Source organism: Vidua chalybeata, chromosome 5 (genome assembly GCF_026979565.1).
Source record: "Vidua chalybeata isolate OUT-0048 chromosome 5, bVidCha1 merged haplotype, whole genome shotgun sequence".
NCBI classification, from domain to species: domain Eukaryota; kingdom Metazoa; phylum Chordata; class Aves; order Passeriformes; family Viduidae; genus Vidua; species Vidua chalybeata.
In genome coordinates, this window is record NC_071534.1 from 13,653,220 (window position 1) to 13,674,362 (window position 21,143).

A 21,143-nucleotide genomic window follows, 5' to 3' on the forward strand; every position below is an offset into this window, starting at 1 on the left:
TAATAAAAAAGTCAGGAAACAGATGAAGGGAAAAAAAAAACCACAAAAAAAAAAAAAAAAAAAAAAAAAAAAACCAACAAAAAAACACCAACTTGTGAATTCCCCCTTTTTACTGTTAAATCTGTCAGACTGATGAAGAAAAATTGTCAATTCTGGACTCAATTGTTTTAAATACGATTGTCACAGGGAAATGAAAACACAGCAAAATAAACTATACAAAGGCAAAGTAGAATAACAAAAAATATTTTACTAAAACATAAGATTTACAGGAGATTTTCCAGACAAGCCATACAAAATGGTCACAAGCTTTTTCTTGGAGGGATTTTTCTACACTTGACAGCAGAATCACTATAGTATTAGTGAAGGTGATGGATGTTTAATGTTCCCGTTTTTTTGTTCAAACAATGAAGCTTGTCCATCTACAGCATCTAAGTTAGACTGGGCTAGAGGGTATATTCTAAAATATAACTGGTTAGCTGCTTTTACCAATGCAATTAGCATCACCATAAAAAGGGAGGAGGAGCCCACAAAATTAAAACAAAAAGCCCCGCAGCTAACCCTGCCTACCTTCATTCACAGTGCTTATACTTAAACCATGACGGGAAAAATGATTAAAAGCAGAGATGTGTTGCTGCTTTCAAACAATTTCACAACAATCCAGATGATACTTCTAGCCTCTGCTCATGCGGTACAATAGTGAATTAGGACAAGACACAGATTTGCTAATGTGCATTTAATCACCAAAGGACTGAAGATGTCTGGGCTTTTATTCTGTAATGTTTCTAAGACTGTGTCCATTAAATGCAAACAAAAAAAGGAAGAGGTCTTGGCAGAACAGGAGAAGTGATGCACACTTGATGTTCAAAGCGCATTTAAATATTATTCATGGCATATAGCCTAGTCCATGCTCTGGCTGTAAAGAAAAAGAAACACATTTAAGAAAATATATAGTTTCCAGGCATGATTAAAGTAATTTTAAATCCATATTCTTAAAGATCTCTTTTATATCACTGCTGCAAGCACACAAAATCTATCAGTTCTGAGATTTTTGAGTGCAATTTTGAATTCCAGCAGCTGTCAACATTTATATATTATAGAAGCAGTCTGACAGCAGTGGATCCAAAAGTGAAGAGGCATCACATAGCAACTCTTCCATTCCACTATAGCCTGCAACAGATACATATCAGAGATGTACCTTCCAGAACCTGTTAATCCGTTCCTTAAGCCATAGAGGACAAGCACTAGAATACTCCTTCATTTTACCAGAACTCCAAATTTAGACAGACAAGCAAATTAGGACCATCAAAATTCAAGATAAAACAGATCAAGAGAGTTTCTTCTTCTATCAAGCCTCACAGACTTAAAAATAGACCACTGTAGGCACATTCAGGGCACCTGGACTATGACTGTATGCAGTCATTTTTTGTTTCTTCAAGTTGCAGACATAAAACTAGAGGTCTGGCTTTATATACCCCAGCCAGTGAGTAGTAAGCCATTCCTAAAACTAGGAAAAAAAAATTAGAAGATACATCACCTGTTTCTATGGCTTGGGCTTCATTGGTCTTCCATTGCTCAGCTACATCATTTGCTAGTGGATCATCTGGATTGGGAGCACTTAACAAAGCCTGGATTGATAGCAGAACTGTACGAATCTGCAAAGCTGGGGACCATTTATCTGAAGAAACATTTATAGCACTATGAAACACCATATTCAACACAGTCTACAGAAATAGCAAGTTTTTCCAGATTAAAGAAGAAGCAAGATATTCTTTAAACATAAGAAAACTCTTTTTAGGGTCAACTTACAAAAATCTGTACTTATTATGCTATGAAGAAAAAAAACATAGTAACACTTACCTTTCAAAATATCTAAACATATTCTTCCCAGCTTGTCTACATTAGGATGGTAAATTTTGGTCATGAAACGTACTTTAGGAGCTGCCATTGGATATTCTTCTGGAAGGAATAGTTCAAGTTTAAATGTCCCACCCTCAAAGGGGGAATCCTGTGGACCTGCAATGACCACATGAAAATAGCGTGCGTTGCTTTCATCTGGCTCTGCTTTTATCCCAGGAACTGGCTCTGCCAGCAAGCGCTGGGTTTCCTAGAAGAAAAGGAGAAGAAAACCATTCTAGTTTTTACAAAAAAGATCCCAAGGCTAATATAAAACCCATTTAAAATAAACATGACCTGTACAAACCATTTTAAAAGCAACAAGCCTTCATTTAGCCTATATTCACAGAAACTATGTTAAATACCTTAAAGAACATCAGCAGAAAGGAGATGAGGCTGTGATAAACTGGTACCCATCTCCTCTCAGAGCCTCACCTGCTGTGTGTTTCTGTAACACACAGTAATAGATAACTTAGCTGGCCTCAATTTTCTTACCTTTTGATTGAACTATTGCCAAGCTGCTATATTTTTCTCAATATACTTAAAAGCACTTTAAAGAATACCACAATTAAAACACCATAAGCATTTCCCATTCTACCTTAAATAAAAACTCCCATAAGTGAAAAGCCAAAGGGATTAATCACCCACAGAAAGTGTTCAAGGTTTGCTCTTAACAAGAGTGGACTGGTTTATTAAACTGCCATTTGTACTGGAATCAGATCCAATTTTGAAGAATTTAAAGTGCCATTCTTCTGCAACACTAAATGTATATTTTAATGATGTTTTATATATTTAGATATATATATGCATAAATAGCTTTGGTGTGAGCACTTTCAGCCTGCACATAATCATGTTTAAAGTCAACCTAACAGACAGTAGAAGACAGTCAAGATGTTCTGTAAACAGCAAAATTAGGGAAGGCCAATCTCCTACAGTGACCTGGTTTCTTTGTTGCTCCATTCTTCTGCCAATCCTACCTCAGGCACCAAGCTGTGACCATAGCTAAGAGCTGCCCATCCTGCTAATGCACTGAGCAGACAGACCAAGTCCTGTACATCTTGCCTTTCCTCTGCTGCCTGTCTTCACAAGTCTTATGGGCACCATTCTAGTTTTTATAAAAAAAGATCCCAAGGCCAAAATGGGCAAAAGGACACTAGGCAGGGACAAAAAAATCCTGCTAAAGCCTCGTTTCCTCACACAATTTTAGTTCCATTTCCTCTTTCCTTCTAAGAGTGCCTTTACTGTGTACAGTTAATTTTTTCACCACCTTTCCGTGTTGGCTTTCACAAAGAAAAATCATCCTGTTTCTACTGACAGAAGATGTCAACTTGTAGGTGTAACATTAATTTATTATTTCAGTTTTATAGCATATTTATTCCATGTATCTACAATAGCACTTACAGGGATGGAGCATCCACAATTTCTCTGCACAACCTGTTCCACTACCTCACCACCCCCACAGTAAAGAATTTCTTCTTAACATCATATCTAAACCCACTCTCAGTTTGGAGCCATTTCTCTTGTCCTGTCAGTACACACACCCTTGTAGTCAACCTCCCCCCAGTACAGTAAATGTCTCTTTATACAAGCACAAAACAGACAGATTACCTCTACCTGACTAAACAAATTCTTCAAACATAACTGCACTGCTACATTACTCTTGCAGAAATAAGCGTACACAGCATTTAAGTTTATATGGCTGTCTTGAGGCAGTTAAATAACACCTCATGTTACAAAAACTAATCAATACATAAAGAAGTAAAGTCAGTAATAAATTCCAATCCAATTACTCATCTCTGAATTGTCAAGGTCCTACAAATTATAGTATAGAATTTATTACTATTTATATTTGCAAACCTAAAACTAAATATATCTCTGTGTGTTTCCTTGTTGCAACTACATGTTGTCTACTTATCTGCATAGACATTAGATGCCACTTACACACCTCACTGGAAGGCCATCCCAGCTTCTCAGAGCTGTCTACATTTACTTTTGTGAGTATATTTATATTATACACATAATTTTCTAACTTACTCACTTGTATTCTGCTGGCTATTTACTTGTACACTAATTGTGTAGAAAAGCAGTCATAACAAATTCTGATAGTTTACATTCAGTGGTATGAAAAGTCAGTAAGAAACTACAGATTACCCTTGTAAGTGCATAAACCATTCTCAGTTTCTTTCAGCAAGCTGTCAGTATGAGTGCTGCCTCATGTAAAGGGGACAATCTGGGTTCCTGCCTGTGAAAGACCATACACTGTTTGACAGCTCTGGCAGAGGAAAGTGTCTTATGCTAAATATAAACTAATGTAAGCCAACTGAAAACTTAAAAATAAGGAACTTATGGAAAAGACCAATTTTTAAACTTCTTCACAGCTGGACTTTGCCAGAGATGTGCTTGTAAGCAAACCGTGGCTTTGGTTCTGATGGGCACGCTCAAAGGCTATTTTTTAATATTAAGGATAAAACATTTATTAGCTGGGCTGATCTCAGCAGACCCCAGCTCCCCCTCAGTCACCTCAGTCCCCAGCCTGCACCCCTGGTTATGCCAGTATGCTGACTGTAACTACACTGGGGAGCCAATCCTGGCTTAAAATAACCCTGAATCAGCAGTTCTCTGGCAGCAGCATCAGCACTTCTACCTGCCAGCAGATCTGAGAGAGCAATGCCTGGCTGCAAGCTGCACATTCTGCCACTAAAAAACATTTGTCAATAAACAACAGAACCTATATATGAGAAAAACAATTCTTTCAGTGCAGGCACCCCATAATACCTAAGGGGTTGTACCACTGTGAGCATGTCACCCACTCAGAAAGCCCTTCATGCCTCCACTCCTTGCTATAAAACACCCCAGAAAAAAGGGATGCCAAAAAGAGCGTTTATGCTGCATACAGCGAAATGAGTACTGAGCCTACTCTGAGCCCACAGGGGCCCCTTGGGGAACATTAATATTAGATGAAAATTCCAAAGCAAGCACACCTTGCTTCCTGCACTGTGCACAGAGCTCCATCACTATTAGTGTAATTGAAGCTGTTTTCAAACAGAAATGAGAATGAACACCTGAGAGGGAACTGGTTGACACTCATCCTTCACACCTGCCAGGCTCTGGTGCAGCAGAGAGCAAGCATCAGGCTAAACTTCTCCAAAACACTCAAAATGAAAGGCCATGACTCCCTGAACACACATCACTGCCTTTGTACAAAAGCTTCAAAACCACAACTTTTTAGAACTGTGTAACACAGACAAGCTTGTTAGACTGCAAGGAACACAGCAAAGATGCCGTTTATTGAGAAAATGTGCAATGTTTGTACTTAAATACATCAACACCTCCTAAATTCTGACAGTAAATAAGGGTTTTGTCCTGCAATTATAAAGACATTAACAATAATATCTTAAATGTATTTGGGGAGACACCATGGAAAAGGAACTGAAAGGGAGAAACTAATCAAAAAGTTACATTGTAAGGTCTAAGCATATAAAATGCTTAAATATACAACTAGGCTCAATTGTAAAGTCATTATAGGGACTTGTTTTCCACATTTTAGGGTGAGATGAACAGTTGCAGACAAGCTGATACTAAAATAAATTTGATTTGCCATAAAACTTGCATGAAGCTGACCTGTTTATAGATTTTAATTATTTTAAGTGTACATTACCAATTAAAAACCCAAAACAAACAAACAAACCAAAAAGAAACACAAAAAACCCCAAAAAACACTGCAAAAAAATAACCACCTACCACCCTGTACATCACCCACAAGAGAATGATGAGATGCGGATGAAACAAGGAAATGTTAAATTTCACATTGATTTTATGCTCTAATTCCCAGAGGATGGCTATCCAATGAAAATAAGTCTCCCAAGCACATTTAAATAAATAAATGAATGTTTAATTTCTTTTAATTAAACTTTTAACTTACCACCTTTATTAACTAATCAGGATGATTGAACACATGCAATACTTGACTTCCCACTTTTTTTTTAGGCAGACTTTCTTACACTTTTTCAATGGAGGAAGTGAGTTTTATGCACTCTGTTACTTCCCCCTTTTCCCCCAAAACTGCCTTTAAATCCTTTGTCCAATTTCAACCGTTCAGTATGTTTTGTAAGCTGTCAATGGCTAAGGATAACCAAGCCCAGTGCTACTGGAGAGGAAGACAATATTTCTACTGCTGTTTGGCCTGTTTATTCCAACCAAGCATACCCATATATAAACATGCTAAAAAGGAAAAATAATAAATTCAGAGAAAACTGGGTTTTGCAGTTCTGCTGCTCACAATAAATGTTTTCATAATAGAACAGTTATTTTGTCTTCAACAAGAATACAAACTCCCATCAAGTAAGTGTTCCAGAATCATATAATGTAGTGTTTTTCATTAGCTCTCCTCTAGCATACTGAAGTTTCACAGAAGATATTTCAGCATATATTTTGAAAGCTCTAGAGACTTCAGTGAAGTTTCCCATGCTGCCATAGGCAATTATTTCTATCTGTCATACTCTGCAATGTTTTTAGCTTGAGATTTCTTCTCATTCCTGTATTTACTCCACTTTTTCCAATTCCAAGTAATGTAACAATTTCCATTGGCTAAAATAAATTAATAAACCCAAAAGGAAGATACCTGCCAGTCCATACTTGGAAAAAAAAAAAAAAACAAATCTGAGAATTACAACTTGTTATGCCTCCCCTTTTTTATTTTTAATTAAGTGGTTAGAAAACACAGAATCGTTGAAGGTGTTTTGACAAGCAAAAGCAAAGCTTTCCTTATTAACACAGGTGGCCTGAAGCAGAGTGACAGATGATACTGATGGGACAGATGGTGTAGCTGACATTCTGCATAGCTGTTCTATGAAGACATTAAATTGAAAACTAAATGTACCTGAGGGGGAAAAAACCCTCAACCTGTTTTTACAGTAACATGTGAGGATAGGAAGCCTCGGGAAGAGAGAGCATTGTGACCTTTAGAAGAGACCAGCAGAGCAGGAGGCAGGGGTGAGGGCTTCCGAGGTTGCCAAGACTAAGAGAAGCCACACAATGAGGAGAGAAGGATCTGCAGGAGAGTAGGTTTCATTCATTCTTTGAGCTATTGCCTGGTTATTCTGCTTTCAGTCAAAGGGGGAAAAATGTTACTGAAAAGCAGACATAACCACCTTGTTCATAGACACAGAATGAGACAGAGCACTTCTTTAAGGAAGTAAACTGAACAGCCTAGAAGATGCTTCCATACATACATACAGGAAAAGCAACTGCTAATGAACATGGTGGTATGAGCAAGCATACAAAGGAGGAATCAATTAGAAATAAACTATTTCAATCACTTTCAGTCTTGCACAAGTGTTTACAAAAGCCTCAAGCTGCCAAGGCCTTAGTCAAAACAACTGAAAAGATTTCTGTGTGCTACCTTTTTGAAAAACAAAAAGCTACTTAACAAATCTTGCTTGCTATCAACAGACTAAGGCAGGACCAAACAAATAACTACAGATAGTGCCAAAATACAAAAGCAGCAAATATCACAATCAGAAGATTCACCTATGCAAGTACTTGCAAAAAACCCCAAATGTTATTTCATACCGAGCAGAGCCACTGCAGCTGAACTGTAAAACTTCTCTGTCTGACAGAGACCACTACAATACTGAAGGAAGAAATTTTGACATGGAATTAGACAATTTTAAAAGCTTCTTCATTGCTTTTTTAGAAAGGAGAACTATTTTTTGCTTGGAAAAATAAGGCAATTCTGTTCCCTGTGCTATGGCAATAGTTAACCACCACAAATTTTACATTGCCTGCCAAGCAACGTGGCTAAAACAGTTAGGAACAAATCAATATTGAGCACCTATAAAATATGTGCCCTTTAAAGCTACTGTGTGAATGCCACTAGAATTTAAGACAAGCTTGCCTGTGAAGTCAGCACAAACTAGCTCAGAGAAGAAATCCAAGCGCCATATCTCTAGACAAATGTGCTTTGCTTAGTAATTCAGCTACCTACATTTCATTTTCCTGATACTCCAGTTTTCTTATTTCACATTCAATATTACTGCTATGCAGATTACTTTAATAAATAAAACATACTGCTTATTAATCCACTAATACCGTGGTCTCGGTGAGTGTTACAATTGAAGGAACACTATTTTACAGAATGGTCTTCTGGTCCACATTGTCCTTTAATACCAGCTGTGAAATCGCCTAGTGAGCTTTCTAAAATCCATTGGAACAAAGATAGCTTAGAGAAATCATACCACCTTACAGGGTCTGAATATTCTAAGGGGATAAATAATCAGCCATTGCGGAAAGGAAAGGAAAAACCAAATTTGTGGTGCCTTTCCAGTTCAGCCTATTATGCACTTTCATTTTTGCCTGTATAGCTGTCTCTTGACCTCATGGTCTAACATAGCAAGTACCCAATCTGGAAGAAAAGAAAGGGGAAAAGTCATTCAAGAGAGAAGTCCCTGATGCAGTGCACCAGATGTTCCATGCAAACAGCTGTGCCAACAAAAAGCAGGGGCCAAACACCTGCTCTCAGAAGGATGGGAGAAGATTCCTTTTGCTGAAAGGGATGGTTTAAAGAGCTGAGACTGCAGTGTCAATCACAGCAGGATACCTGCGTAACAGATTACTATTCTGTAATCAACCTAAAAAGGAAATGCAGAGCCTTCCTCCTTGTTCCAAAGGAATAAGCTTAACTACCAACTAGGCTAATTTCAGTAACAGATGGTAAACTACTAAATTAAAAGTCTTTATCCATCTATAAGAGTCTTAAACACCAAAGACTCCGCATATCTGTAAGGGTTATCTAAGAACCTTTTATAGCACTAAAGCACAGAAAAGCATCCTTATGGCTAGCAACTTTATGCCAGTACCTTAAAAAGAAAGATAATATCATTCAGAGGCTGACATATCTGTGATAAAATTATTTTGAAACTTCAAAACACAAAACATTAATAATGGCCTCTTACATAAAGAGAAAACACCACACGTCTAAAAGCTATTAAATATCTGAAATGGCACAATACCACATCTTTATACAAAGTCTCAGGGGAATGAGTCTTCCCTCATGTTTTCAGTAGCACATTTACTAGCTCAATTCTCTAAGCAGTAGACAAGCAATTTTCCTTCTGTATCACCTACTAAGATGGAGGTTACACTCCTACAAGGTACAAGTCCTCTCTAATCTATGTCAGACAGTGAGAAAGTGTAGGCAGTATCTACCCTTTACTTGTAGGTTCAACTAAACCTATTCTGAACAGATCAGGGAGTACAGATGATGGATGTGGACTTAATCTACAACAGGAATTACAGCTCAAGTATGACTGTTTATTGCTGCTACCTTGCCAGAAATCACCATTCTGCAAATCTACTGAGAAAGCACACCCTGTCAGCATTCTCAATGCAACTCAGGAAAAGTGAGCTAGGTCTTCTGAACTAGATCTTTAATCTGAAAAATGCTGATTGACAACATAAAAACCCTGCTGCCATGCAGCAGAGGACAGGAATTTCCAATAGAAACCATGGAACACCCGGCACTGGCTGTGGAAAAAAGCATCTTCCACCAGTACAAATGAAAAAAAATCTGCATATCTCTTGACAAGTTTCTTCCACAGGTGCTACAGGAGAAGATCTCCAAACAGCCAGTTACCAAACTTTTTGGAAACCCTGGCCATTTATAAAAGGAACAATAGGCTGCAATGCAACATTGTAGGAATAGTCCCAAAACGGCCAAAAAGAAGCATCACTTGTAAAATTAAAAAGGCGCCCCAACTGAAAGAAATCTACATCAGCTTGCCCAATTTTTTTTGTACTTGGTATGATCTAATTCAACTGCATTACCAACTGAGCACATGTACAGGGTGTATGTGTCAAGTTGCTGGCAGCAGAGGGGCTCCAGGGGTGACCTCTGTGAGGAGAGGCCAGGAGCTGTACCTTACCAGTCACAGCCAGCTCCAAAAACAGGCCACAGGACATGGGGGAACATATCAGCCAAGCTGGTGGCATACCTGGGAAAATATATTTAAAAAAGGACAGAAAACAGCACCACACAGAGAGAACAGCAAGGGGTAAAAAAAGTAAAAATTTGTGAGCAAAACTAATGTGAACAGCAAGGTCAGAGAAGGACAGTAAGGACAAGCTCCAGGCATGGTGCAAAGATTCCCTGTAGCCTATGAAGGATCACAGTGGAGCACATACCCACATTGTAGCCCATGGAGCAGACCACTCTGGAGCACAGGAAAAGCGTGAGGAGGAAGGAACAGCAGAGAGGAGCCGCTGTAGACCATAAACTCCCATTCTCCAACCCCTTGCACCCACCAGGGCAGGTGAGTTGGGGAGCAAGGAGTGAAGGACTGAAGTTGAGTACTGGAAAAGGGTGGCAAAGGTGCTGTTTTAATTTTGTCTTTCTTTCGTATCATCCAATTCTATCTTACCTGGAAACAAATTAATTAATTAATGTGCCCCAAGTGGAGCCTGTTTTGCCATGATGATTATCAGTAAATGATCTCTCTGTCTCTGTCTTGACCCATGAGCTTTTCCTTCTTATTTTTCCCCCTGCCTGGTGGAGGTGAGGAGAGCACCTGGCCAAGGTCAGCCCACTGTTGTGGTGTGTTTTCATTTATTATTGTTTTTAACAGTTGGTTCTGTACCCCCCCCCCCGAGGCATTGGTTCAGTCCCTGCTGTCGGTCCTCCCTCATTCCTACCCCTTGTTCCAGAGGATTCCCTGTCATTTAGGTATCCCTCGATGCTTCATTGGTTTAGTTAGACTGTTCCCCTCACCTCCAGTTCCCCTGGAGCTCCCTATTGGTTTAAACATTGTAATCCCTGCCTTATGTTCCTCCCTGCCACTCTGCTATTGGTTCCTAGTCCCAAATTCCACCCTAGTCCTGTCCCTAAAAACCTACTGCCCAGCCACGTGCCTGGTCTTTGCCTCTGCTGGATATTCGAGTTGTGGATGCTTTGCATAACAAACGACTCTCGGATAAGCAAGCAAGGCCCATCTCGTCTTTTCTACGTTGATCGCTCGGCGTCTGCTTAGGAGATTCGGGGTCCCGGGGAGGCGTCGCAGCCCCCTTCAGTCGCTCACACCCAGCCCGCCGCTGCGTGCCGCTGCTGCTGCGCCGCAGCAAATGGCAGCAGAGGATGGTTAACCGCGCCATCTAGAGCACGAAGGGACCGCGACAGAGTGGACCCTGAAACCTCCAGAAGAGCCCACCGGACCCGCACTGGGGAAGGCGGTGGCTGAAGCCGATCCGAGGGGATCTTCAGCGTCACTCCCTGGGATCTTCAAGGCGAAGCCCTTGAGAAGGAGGTTTTCCTAAACTCTCACCACTCCTGAACGAAATCCAAGTTTTATTGGACTAGTAAAGGAGAAGAGCTGAGCTCCTAGAACAGCGGAGAGCAGCTCTTGATCAATGTGCCCGTGACCAGGACGACTAGTCTTGATCTCCAAGACTAGAGCTGTTCCAAGGATCAGGGAGCCAGTCGGCACTCCCTGCTGGTAAGTGAATCCGGATTCCGAATCCCCAAAAGTTACAGGCCAAACTTGAGGGAGCCCCCCCTTTTTGACTCGTAAGGGGAGTCACTAGGGGTTTCTTGGGTGGACTGGTCACGGGAGGGTTCTTCCAAAAAACCCTCAGGACTCTCGGGTGTGGGAGTGAGGGGAGAATTAATTAGAAAGGGCCAGCAATGGGAACAACACTCACCATTTGCCAACGAGATTTATAAAATCCTTAAATTTATTTTAATTTTTTGTGAGAGAGGAAAATCAGGAATGAAGTCGAGCCCAGAAAGAAGGGGGAGGTGGGGGGGGGAAGGTGTTTTTCAAGATTCAGGTTTCATTTCTCATTAACCTACTAGGATTTGATAATAAATAAATTAGGTAATAAATTATATTAATCTCCCCAAGTCTGTTCTGCTCATGACTGTAATGGGCAAGTGATCCCTCCCTGTGATTCTCTTGACCCAGGAGCCTTTGGTTGTACTTTCTCTCCCCTGCTTAGCTGAGGAGGAGAGGGATAGAGCAGTGTCCAGCCAGGGTCAATCCACCACACCATCTATGGCAAAATTTGCAATTTGCTTCTCACTGTTAATCCACCAGTCACAAGTAACTATAAAAATGTGATTTTGTTTTGTATTACTACACAAAACAAATGTTGATGATATTCTGAAAGCCATCTAAATGTAGCAGACATACACAGTATAAAATAACTGCATGCAAAGCAATAAAAGTCCATTGGTTTACTATAGGTTTGTGCCTCAATGTTGCTCAAGTATTATACAGGAGGGTCCAAACAGGATTATTGTCTCTGAGTTATTTGTTTGGGTTTTCCTGTTTTTATTCTACAAAGTTTACAGAAAGCTTCTTCAAGAAAAACTTGTGAGAATTTACTAGTGTATTCTGAAAGATCTGTTATTAAGACTCCACATTTTGTTTTTAGAACTTAACCTGACTAGAACTAACTGGAAGGTTCTCTTATCCTCTGGGCCTGAGCCGCCTTCTCAGCTTCCCTCCTCTACCTGCACAAAGCATCTGTCCTGCCAGGCTTCAGGCTTCCAATACCTGCCTGTACACTCCTCCTACTATCCCAGCCAGCCCAGGCTATATTGGTCACCTGGCAAGAAGACTCAGTGAGGGTTGCAAAACAGCACTTGTATTATCTTTCTACACCTGGGGAAGGGGGAGGAAGGAGCAAGGAGAAGATGGTTTTAAGAACAGTACAAAAACACCTCTGAAAATTCCCAAAATTTTTATCCTTCTATCAAATTTTAAGTTACGTACAAGATTCAAATGGCATACAAGATGCAAAAAGACATGACATTCTCTGACAAATGTCAAGGAACAGCATTCTTCAGAAGTGATGTTTTCTGCGCCTAACCACCATCCAAAGAAATACAAAACACCACAGAATTATATTAGATTTACTTCAAGTCTTTTTTATTTACTTTTTTTTTTGTTCAGGAAATAAAGTGGTCAGACACGTCACAGAAATCAAAAAGTAGCAGTGACTTAAATTTTCATGTTGAGACAGAAGTCCATGCCTCAATGAAACACAGCTTTCAAGAAAAAGTAAGAAACTTCAAATTGGCTGCCAGTAACACTTTTAAAGAACTTCTAGAAAGTTACAGTTGCAGGCTAAATACCTGATTTATATTAGAAAAAAACTTCAAATATATACGGCTGATTATACTGACCTCTACTACAGAATACTCTAAGTGCCTAGCATCACACACACCAAGAGAATCTCCATAAAACCTCCCAGAAATTTTACATTTTGAAGCAGCATTTTGTAGTTAGCAATCCAAGCATTCCCAGAGTTTCAAAAAACACAGCAAGCAGGAGCTCACTGCAGATAAAGGAAACAGCTTCACACAGTAAACAGCAAAGAATGTGTATCTCGGACAACACCACAGTATCATGCAGGGAGGAAATCAAAGCCTCTGTAATTTAACACTGATAAATTCATTAGAAAAAAAAGAACTGAAATAGCCTCAGCTACTGCTTCAGATGGTTACTTCATTATAGGAGCAGCTGCAACAATTGTAACAGAAGCACTAATAACAACTGGCTACAGTCAACTTAGAGACCTGTGCATCAAATCATGAATGATGAGATCACTGCAGCAATGAAAACAGCAGGAAAAAAAACACTTTAAAAGATTATATGGGGCAATATTGTCCATCCCGTTCACATACTCTGACTTCACTTGACACAGCAATAAGGTGGATTGAATGTCAGCCAAGAAAATAATTCAGATGCAATTCAATTCCTTACTCGACTGGAGGTACGTGACTTTGCAACATGGGAAAGAACTAATGTAATAAGTGCTTGAAAGTAAAAGTCACTGGGCTTATTTATTGTCTGTCGCAAAGGCTTACCTTTTAATACTAGAAATAGTCACTTTTTGGAAAGAAGTTTACAGCATAAAAACCACACATCTATGTAAGTGTGCCAATAACACATTTTAATTTTATCTTACATTAATAGTTTTTTTGTTAAGACAATTCTCATAGGACCCCTGGTGTTGAACTACTGAAGAAAACAAAAATACCTCTTCTCTATTCAAAAGATACCAAGTTTTCCAATTCTGATTACGTCTTTTAAGATTCAAAACTACATCAATGTCTTCTACTCACCATTTGTGATGTGCTAACAGTCATAATTCTAAAGCAAGTCATCCTTTGAACTTACAGACCATTCCCACAGACACTTCATTAAAATCCGTTTCTAAGTAATCTGAGGACAGTAAATTGGGAATAATTCTGTATCTTCTGCAACAACTGCTTTAAAACATCCATACTGTCACCTCTTTGTTGAACTTGAAGAAAGTATTGGAAACATAAACAGAGCTCTTGCCACTGCAAGGAAAGCTCCTGCTCTCCTCCTGGGCTGGATGACAGCCTGCGCATAGCAAAGACACAGGCTGAGGAGTACAGAGCTGCAAGTCAACCTGAGAGCCCGGCCATCTGCCAGCAGTCGCTCAAAACAGGGAATGCCAACTGCGTCCAAATACACTCTCCTAGCCCCAGGAAGCCATCAATGGTGTCTCCTGGATGACACCAGAAAGGGTGCAAAAAGGGAGAAGGTCTTTTCCTAGAAGTAACCTACGCCATTTATTTATCATGAAATTATTACTGTGCATAGCACAAAGATTTAATTTTCTTTACTGGAGTTATTTTACCGTTACTCAGCTCTTTCCTATCTCTTCCATTTCCTTTCCTGATCTTTCAAATTCTCACTAGCAACTGAGTTCACCCCCTGCCCTCCCTCTAAGGCATCCAGAATAGGAAATTTAACACTAAAGTCAAAATTGAAATGATAGGAAAGATCAAAACAATTCTCACTCAAGACTCCCAAAGACTTAAGCAGGCGTATTTCTGAGTCCGCACCTCTGCAGCTGTGGTATTTCAAGATATGACTCTGCACATTTTTGAGGCTCTAGTAACTAGTCAGACTTAAGTCCTAGATCATACTCACATGTGGCAACCTAAGGCACGCACAGCACAGCAGCTGAAGAGCTGATCATCTAACACAACCAAGCGAAGATTTAATAACTCTAGACTGGCTGCAGACAACTTCCAGTGCACACATGGAAATACCCAACCCACCATATGTCTAAGGGGGATCCTTCACAGAAAATCTGGAGTTTCTACGACTCTCTTTTGCCCTCCACCTTTCTTCTCCAGGACGAAAAGAAACAGTCCCACATCGTCACACATCTTTGGAGTGAGTTATGTAAATCGTGCCAGAGTTTTTTTCTAGAAAAGCATGAAGAAAACAAAAGTATCAGGAACGAAATTTATGCACCAGTATAAGTGGGTGCACTTCTCAGTTGTATTCCGGGGATCTGCCAAGAGCAATGAAAATTTAACGCAGACATCAGCCTCACGACTGAGCTCTTACTGCAACTCTGTGATAAATAGCAGTTCCACTGTATTATGAATCACTGTTCCTTATCACACCTGAAATACATTCATGCATGCTGTGCACTCAGACAGCTGGATAGGCGTCAAAATCAGTAAGATTGGTCTTCTTTATTTTTACTACTTAAAATTCTGAGCACTAACTGTAGTTTAGCTCTGTTTCACAGAAGATAAACACTACTTCTGCTTTATTTTACCTCATCAGCTCCATCACCTACTTGATAACTTGACTTCTTGGACAAAATAATTGTACTTTTTTGTCCACTATTTAACACTTTCTAAATTCATTTATTTACAGTGGTTACCAACCGAGAAAGCTTCACAGTATTAAAAACTAACACTGTAACAAGCTTTGAGGATGCTGTCATTTCCTGTGAGGGCTAACGAACCTTGCTGGAATCAATAACGTCCATAAAGAGAATGATCATCCATTCGGGGGCTTCAATTCGCCCCATTACAAATCGAGTAGGAGACAGCAGCACAGCAGGAGCAACCACGTGAGCTACAGGACCGAGCTGTTTGATAGCTTGCAATACAGCTACCAGTGTCTCTAAATTACTCAAGCCTTAAGCTGGAACTGAATTCGGAGGATCTGCTGAAAATACCCCACCGTTAAGAGCCCTTGCAAAGCTTGGCAAATCAAAGTCGAGACATAATACCGAACCGCCAGCACGACACGCTAATAGAGAGTAAGGGCCGACAGCTCCGAGCACACGTAGCAGTAACCAGGCTGTCCCAGCGTGTACCACCGGTGCCAATGTCCCGACGCATACACAGCTGTGGCCCAGGTTTAACCGCTCGCTGTGGCTCGTCCCTCACCGCACAGTAGGAAGCCGAGCACGGCGCCACCGTCGCCCTCCCCCGGGCCAAGCAGGCCGAGAGCTGTGCCGGGAAGCCGGGGCCTGGCGGAAGCCCCCAGTGAGGAGCCGCAGGGCCGGCAGAAGACAGAAGGGGGTGTGCCCGGTGTCTTTTGAGCTCCGGACCCCGAAAGGTGCGCAAATACCAGCGCTCGGCAGCACCGGGGGCCGTGAGGCGCCGCCGTCGCCCGAGCAATCCCCGCAAAGGGCGCGGGCCCGCGCCCGCCGGGAGGGCCCGGCCGCTCCCGCCGCCCGCGCACGCCGACACAGCGCGAGGGGGGGCCCCGCGGCGGCGGCGGGAAGCGGCGGGAGCGCGGGCGGGACGGCAGCGAGGTGCCCCCCTCGCCCGGCAGGGGCGGGAGGAGGCCGGGGAGGCGGCCCTGCCCTAGCGCGGCCCTGCTCCCGGGCACCGGAAGCGGCGCCCGGCGCGGCGCTGCCCTCGGCGCGGGACCCCGGCCCGGCGCGCTCGGCGCTCCCGGCGCGGCACGGCGGAGCGGCGGGCAGGGCGCGCGGCCGTACCTTGATGATCCTGCGGGGCAGCCCGGCCATCTTGTCTCGTCGGTGCAGGCTCGGGGCGCGCCTCCGCTCGGGGCGCGCGCACGGCCGGAAAGACCCGCGCCGCGCTTCCTGTGGCACCGCCCTGCGCGCGTGACGCCGGGAAATGTAGGATGAAGGGATCGGCGCGTGGGCTCCGCACCCGGCGCGGGTTCAACGCAGCCGTCGTCAGCGGGGCCGTGCGCTGTCAGCGCGAAACGTCTGTTCGTCCCTGACTTTTAGTTCCTGTGAGCGTCCCTAAACCTATCTCAAAGGTATCTTAGAACATCAGTGCCTAAAAAACGAGGAACTACTGATAGAGTCTAGCAAAGAGCTACGAAGGTGATGAGAGGTCTGGCACATCTCTCTAATGAGGAGAGACTGAGGGAGCTGGGCCTGTTTAGTGTAGAGAATAAAAGACTGAGAAGGGATCTCATCAATATATAAAAATATTTCAAGGGTGGGTATCAAGAGAATAGTGCCAGACTTTTCAGTGGTGCCCAGCGACAGGACAAAGAGCAGTGGCTATAAACTAAAATACATTAAGTTCCATCTCAACATGAGGAAGAACTTCTTGATGTTGAGAGTGGCAGAGCAGTGGAAGATGCTGCCCAGAGAGGTTGTGGAGTCTCCCTTCTGGAGATATTCAAAACCCACCTGGACCTGTTCCTGTATCACCTGCTCCTGGTGACCCTGCCTTGGCAGGGAGTTTGGAAATAGGATCTTCCAACCCTAACAATTCTGTGATCTTTGTCTTAATAACACCTAGTTAGTGAACCTTGTTCTTTTTCAGCAGAAAGAGGAACATTGTAAACGTTGTAGTATAATTACTGCACAAGCATACCAGGATGTTACTACAGCTGCATAATAATAGTAACATCTAAGAATGTGTGTCATTATTTATAGGAAATAAAAGCACAGAAAGATGAACGAATTTCCCATACATTACTCAGCAGGCCAGCAGCACAGCCAGGAATAGAACCCTATGTACATATGATTCCCTATCAAGTGTTTTCTTCTGGTTTAAAACAGGGCATAATTTCTGTGTACTCTGGTAGAAAGTAAAGTTCTCTGGCAATTACAAATCTAGGAGAAAGATTCCATGACTCCAACACTTATTTAGATTTCAAAGCATCTTCACTGGGCCATACCCTCAAGACAAAAGTAATTGGAAAATTATGTATTTTGTTACAGTGCATGCTGAATTACTTCTCTTTCTTTGTTTCTGCCTTCGCCCCTTTTTTTTCCTCTTTTACACTTTTCCCAGAATATTGTCCATTAAAGGACTGGCATACATGGAAGAAAACATGGGCCAGAAGTTTCTTGAAAGGCACAACATCAGAGTGAAGCTCAAATAAATGCTCATCAGTGTTGAATTCAGTGGCCCCTTTCAAGTGTAGTAGACCAGGAATCTTGCTTCAATTGGAAGTTGCAGCAAGTCAATCTGGCTTTTTATGTTTTGACAGCTTTTGTTGCACAACAAGTGGTCTATCACATCCTGGGAGTTTTCATTATACCTCTCCTTCTGGCTTCTTTTATGAAAGGGCTTTTGAAGTCCACTTGATCAGGAGATGGCAGTGAAAAAATACATTGATTTCTGTTGTTGTATCTACAAAAATTTAGATTGTTCCCCTAAGCTATTTAACTTCTAGAAGGACTGCTGCAGAGATCCCTGAGTATCCATATTGGGCTGGAAAAGCCATCCAAACTGGCTACTCCAGAATACCAACTGTAGACTGTCACCTGTAGTCCCCATTCAAATGGGCATTCATTCCTACAGCCCAACTCCACCAAAGCCTGCCTCCACACTGGGGGTTATTGAGTGTATAGTTTCATGTCAAGGGCACACCACTTTTTATTTGCTTTGCTGCTAAAGAGGGCTGCTGCCCTCCTCCTCTGCCACACATTGCTGTTTCCTCAGCTCACACCGTGATCTCACCTAAGATGAGCTGATCAAAAAAACAAATGGTTCCTGGGTGAGCAGTGAGCTGCTATGAAGCACAGGCAGCCACACAGCTCTACAGGTGAAGCATAAACAAGAGGACTGGAACCCATGCCTGAGGGTGTGAGAAAAGGACTGTCCCCTGCATTAGGGACAGTGTGAAAGCACATACTTGAGGTTAAGTTAGACCAAACAGCTGAGTCAATCTCTTAAAAAGAGGACTTCTTTCTTCCCTTTCCCACCTCACTCCTTCTACCTTCCTTCCTTACACATGGCATTTTCCCCACTGTTCATTCTGTTGAGCTGATGCAATACTAACTTGGCAGAAAGACAGCCATTCAGTCTAGTCTTCTGCTGGACTGGTGAATTGGTTTGTCTTACAGTGGGGTTGGCAAGCACCAGGCAACAAAAGGTAATAGAAGTTGGAGTGAAATTGCACCCTGTAGTATCCATGAGTAATTAATTCAGCTGTGGATGCCCCTCAGCCTTTTGGAGAAGCTGCAGGCAGCACTGTGGTCCTGCTCCCTTTCCCTGCCCTGCATTCCTGATCCACTCTTGTCATTGGTATGTATCTACTGGGGTATAGGGGGTTGTGGCTGGGTTGGTTTTTTTTTTTTTTTTGCTAAGTTACCCTTCTGACCAGCTCACTGAGGCATCAGAGCTGGCACAAGAGAAGCAGCAGGAAACAGTGAGATCGTGCAGGTGTAAGACCATCCCCTCCCGCAGCAGTGACCTGTTCTGTTGGCTGAGCTGATCTTGTCCCACTGCACCACTGCAAAGGCCAGGATGGAGAGCACAATCCTCCTCCCACAAATCTGTGATTATCACATCGTTGCCAGGATTACAGTGGTTCCAAGAACAAAGTTAGGCAACCACCTTATTCACCAACAGTGTTCTATAGTGCTACTATAGGCAGGGAAGGTAAAGAAGTAATTGCAATTAGGCAATTAACACACCCAGAACAATTCAATACATCTGCTGACCATCTTCCTGTGACAGCTTCTGCTGTCATCTAATTACCATCGAATTACCATCAAATTATTCACTGAGTGAGTGCATCCAGGCCAGCTGAGCCTGTGGCTGACTAATCTTATTTCCTCCACCTAGCCCTCTTTGCAATCTTATAGAAGTCTTTACTGTAATTGCAACTCTCTTTCAAACCCCAGATTCTTTATTTTTGCATAAAAGCATTTCTATATTTTTGCCAAGCATTGTAGAAAATCTGTTCTACAGCAAATACCAGATGTATGTATGTACACATACAGAATGAATATTCACAGTAATATCAAAATTTTGTATTAAAAATATTCTGTAAATCCCAGAGTAATTTCACAAGAGTTGCTAAGATGCCTGTGTACAAAGGAGGAAACTAAGGCACAGAAGTGCAATGTAATTTAAAGTGTCATTGGACAATTTCAGAATTATCTAAACTGGCAGGACTGGGTGAAACTACTAAGAGAAGAAAAAAACCCCACCACCAGTTATATATTTTACCAACTTAGAACATCAAAACAGGATCCTATGAGTAGGAGCCTTCATTGTAGTGAATAATTTTTGATTTTTTTCATTAAGTGGCTGCTTGAATAGAGACAATATTGTTTCCTTGAACTATGGTAATCAACAGGAACACAAATTATTTAGGTTACATATGACTGCTGAGGCACTGTAGTTTTGTCATCTGTTATTTACAGTTGCAGCTTCCTCCTTATCAGTAACAGGATGGACCAGTGATGAGATGGTGTGAGATATAAAGAATAAAGAAGGCCTACTGACATAAGCCTTGATGTTTACTCTGGGTGTTTACAGACTGAGTTAAAACAGAAATCTGTCCGTCTACAACATAACTTGAGAAAACTTGAGAATTAAGACCATAACTAAACTACAGTGTCTCATTAGAAATTTAATTTCTACATCTATAGGCGAACTTCATAGAAATTAAGATACAGCATTTCAGGAGTGGAGACCCATCCATCCCCATTGTTAAGACACAATTTTGCAATGAAACACATCCATCCATTCACAAATTCAGGTCCACTTCTAGGTATGATTGTGTAGTGTCTTGCCCAGTTTAAAAGGAAATAAAAGAAGCCAAATGCTTACTCCTAAGAATATTTTGAAACATTGGTTTCTATGAAAACAATAAATGTGTATTATATTCAGTTTGCCAATGATCTAGCCTGAATGATCTTCCAAAGAAACAATTTCCTAAATATGCCACTGCAGAAAAAGAGCTAGGACAGGTCCTAATTTTCCATTTCTCAGAAGGGCTGTGCACGTGTGTGTGCAACTGCTCACACAAAACACACACCAGTGCAGATGATATCTCTGATTTATAAATTTGTTCTTCTAAAACAGAGCCAACCAACATAGTCCTGCCCTCATCGCTACATAGCGTCTGCAGCCTAACTATAGCTCAGCCATCTGATCAGATGGAGCATTTCCTGGAGAAGTTTGTAATTGACTGTTGGAGTAAGAGCAGGTTGATGGTTTATCTTCAGTAAGAGAGCAA

General features: G+C 41.7%; 1 protein-coding gene across 1 annotated transcript; it reads right to left on the reverse strand.

Annotated features, from left to right (window-relative positions):
• Positions 1 to 227: 227 nt before the first annotated feature.
• Positions 228 to 16,783, reverse strand: UBE2N (ubiquitin conjugating enzyme E2 N). Its single transcript, XM_053942798.1, has 4 exons — positions 16,678 to 16,783; positions 1,858 to 2,104; positions 1,535 to 1,675; positions 228 to 913 (listed from the first exon to the last, which is right to left on the reverse strand). Exons 1-4 carry the CDS (start codon positions 16,705 to 16,707, stop codon positions 873 to 875), a joined length of 459 nt encoding a protein of 152 aa, XP_053798773.1. The 5' UTR covers positions 16,708 to 16,783; the 3' UTR covers positions 228 to 872.
• Positions 16,784 to 21,143: the final 4,360 nt, after the last annotated feature.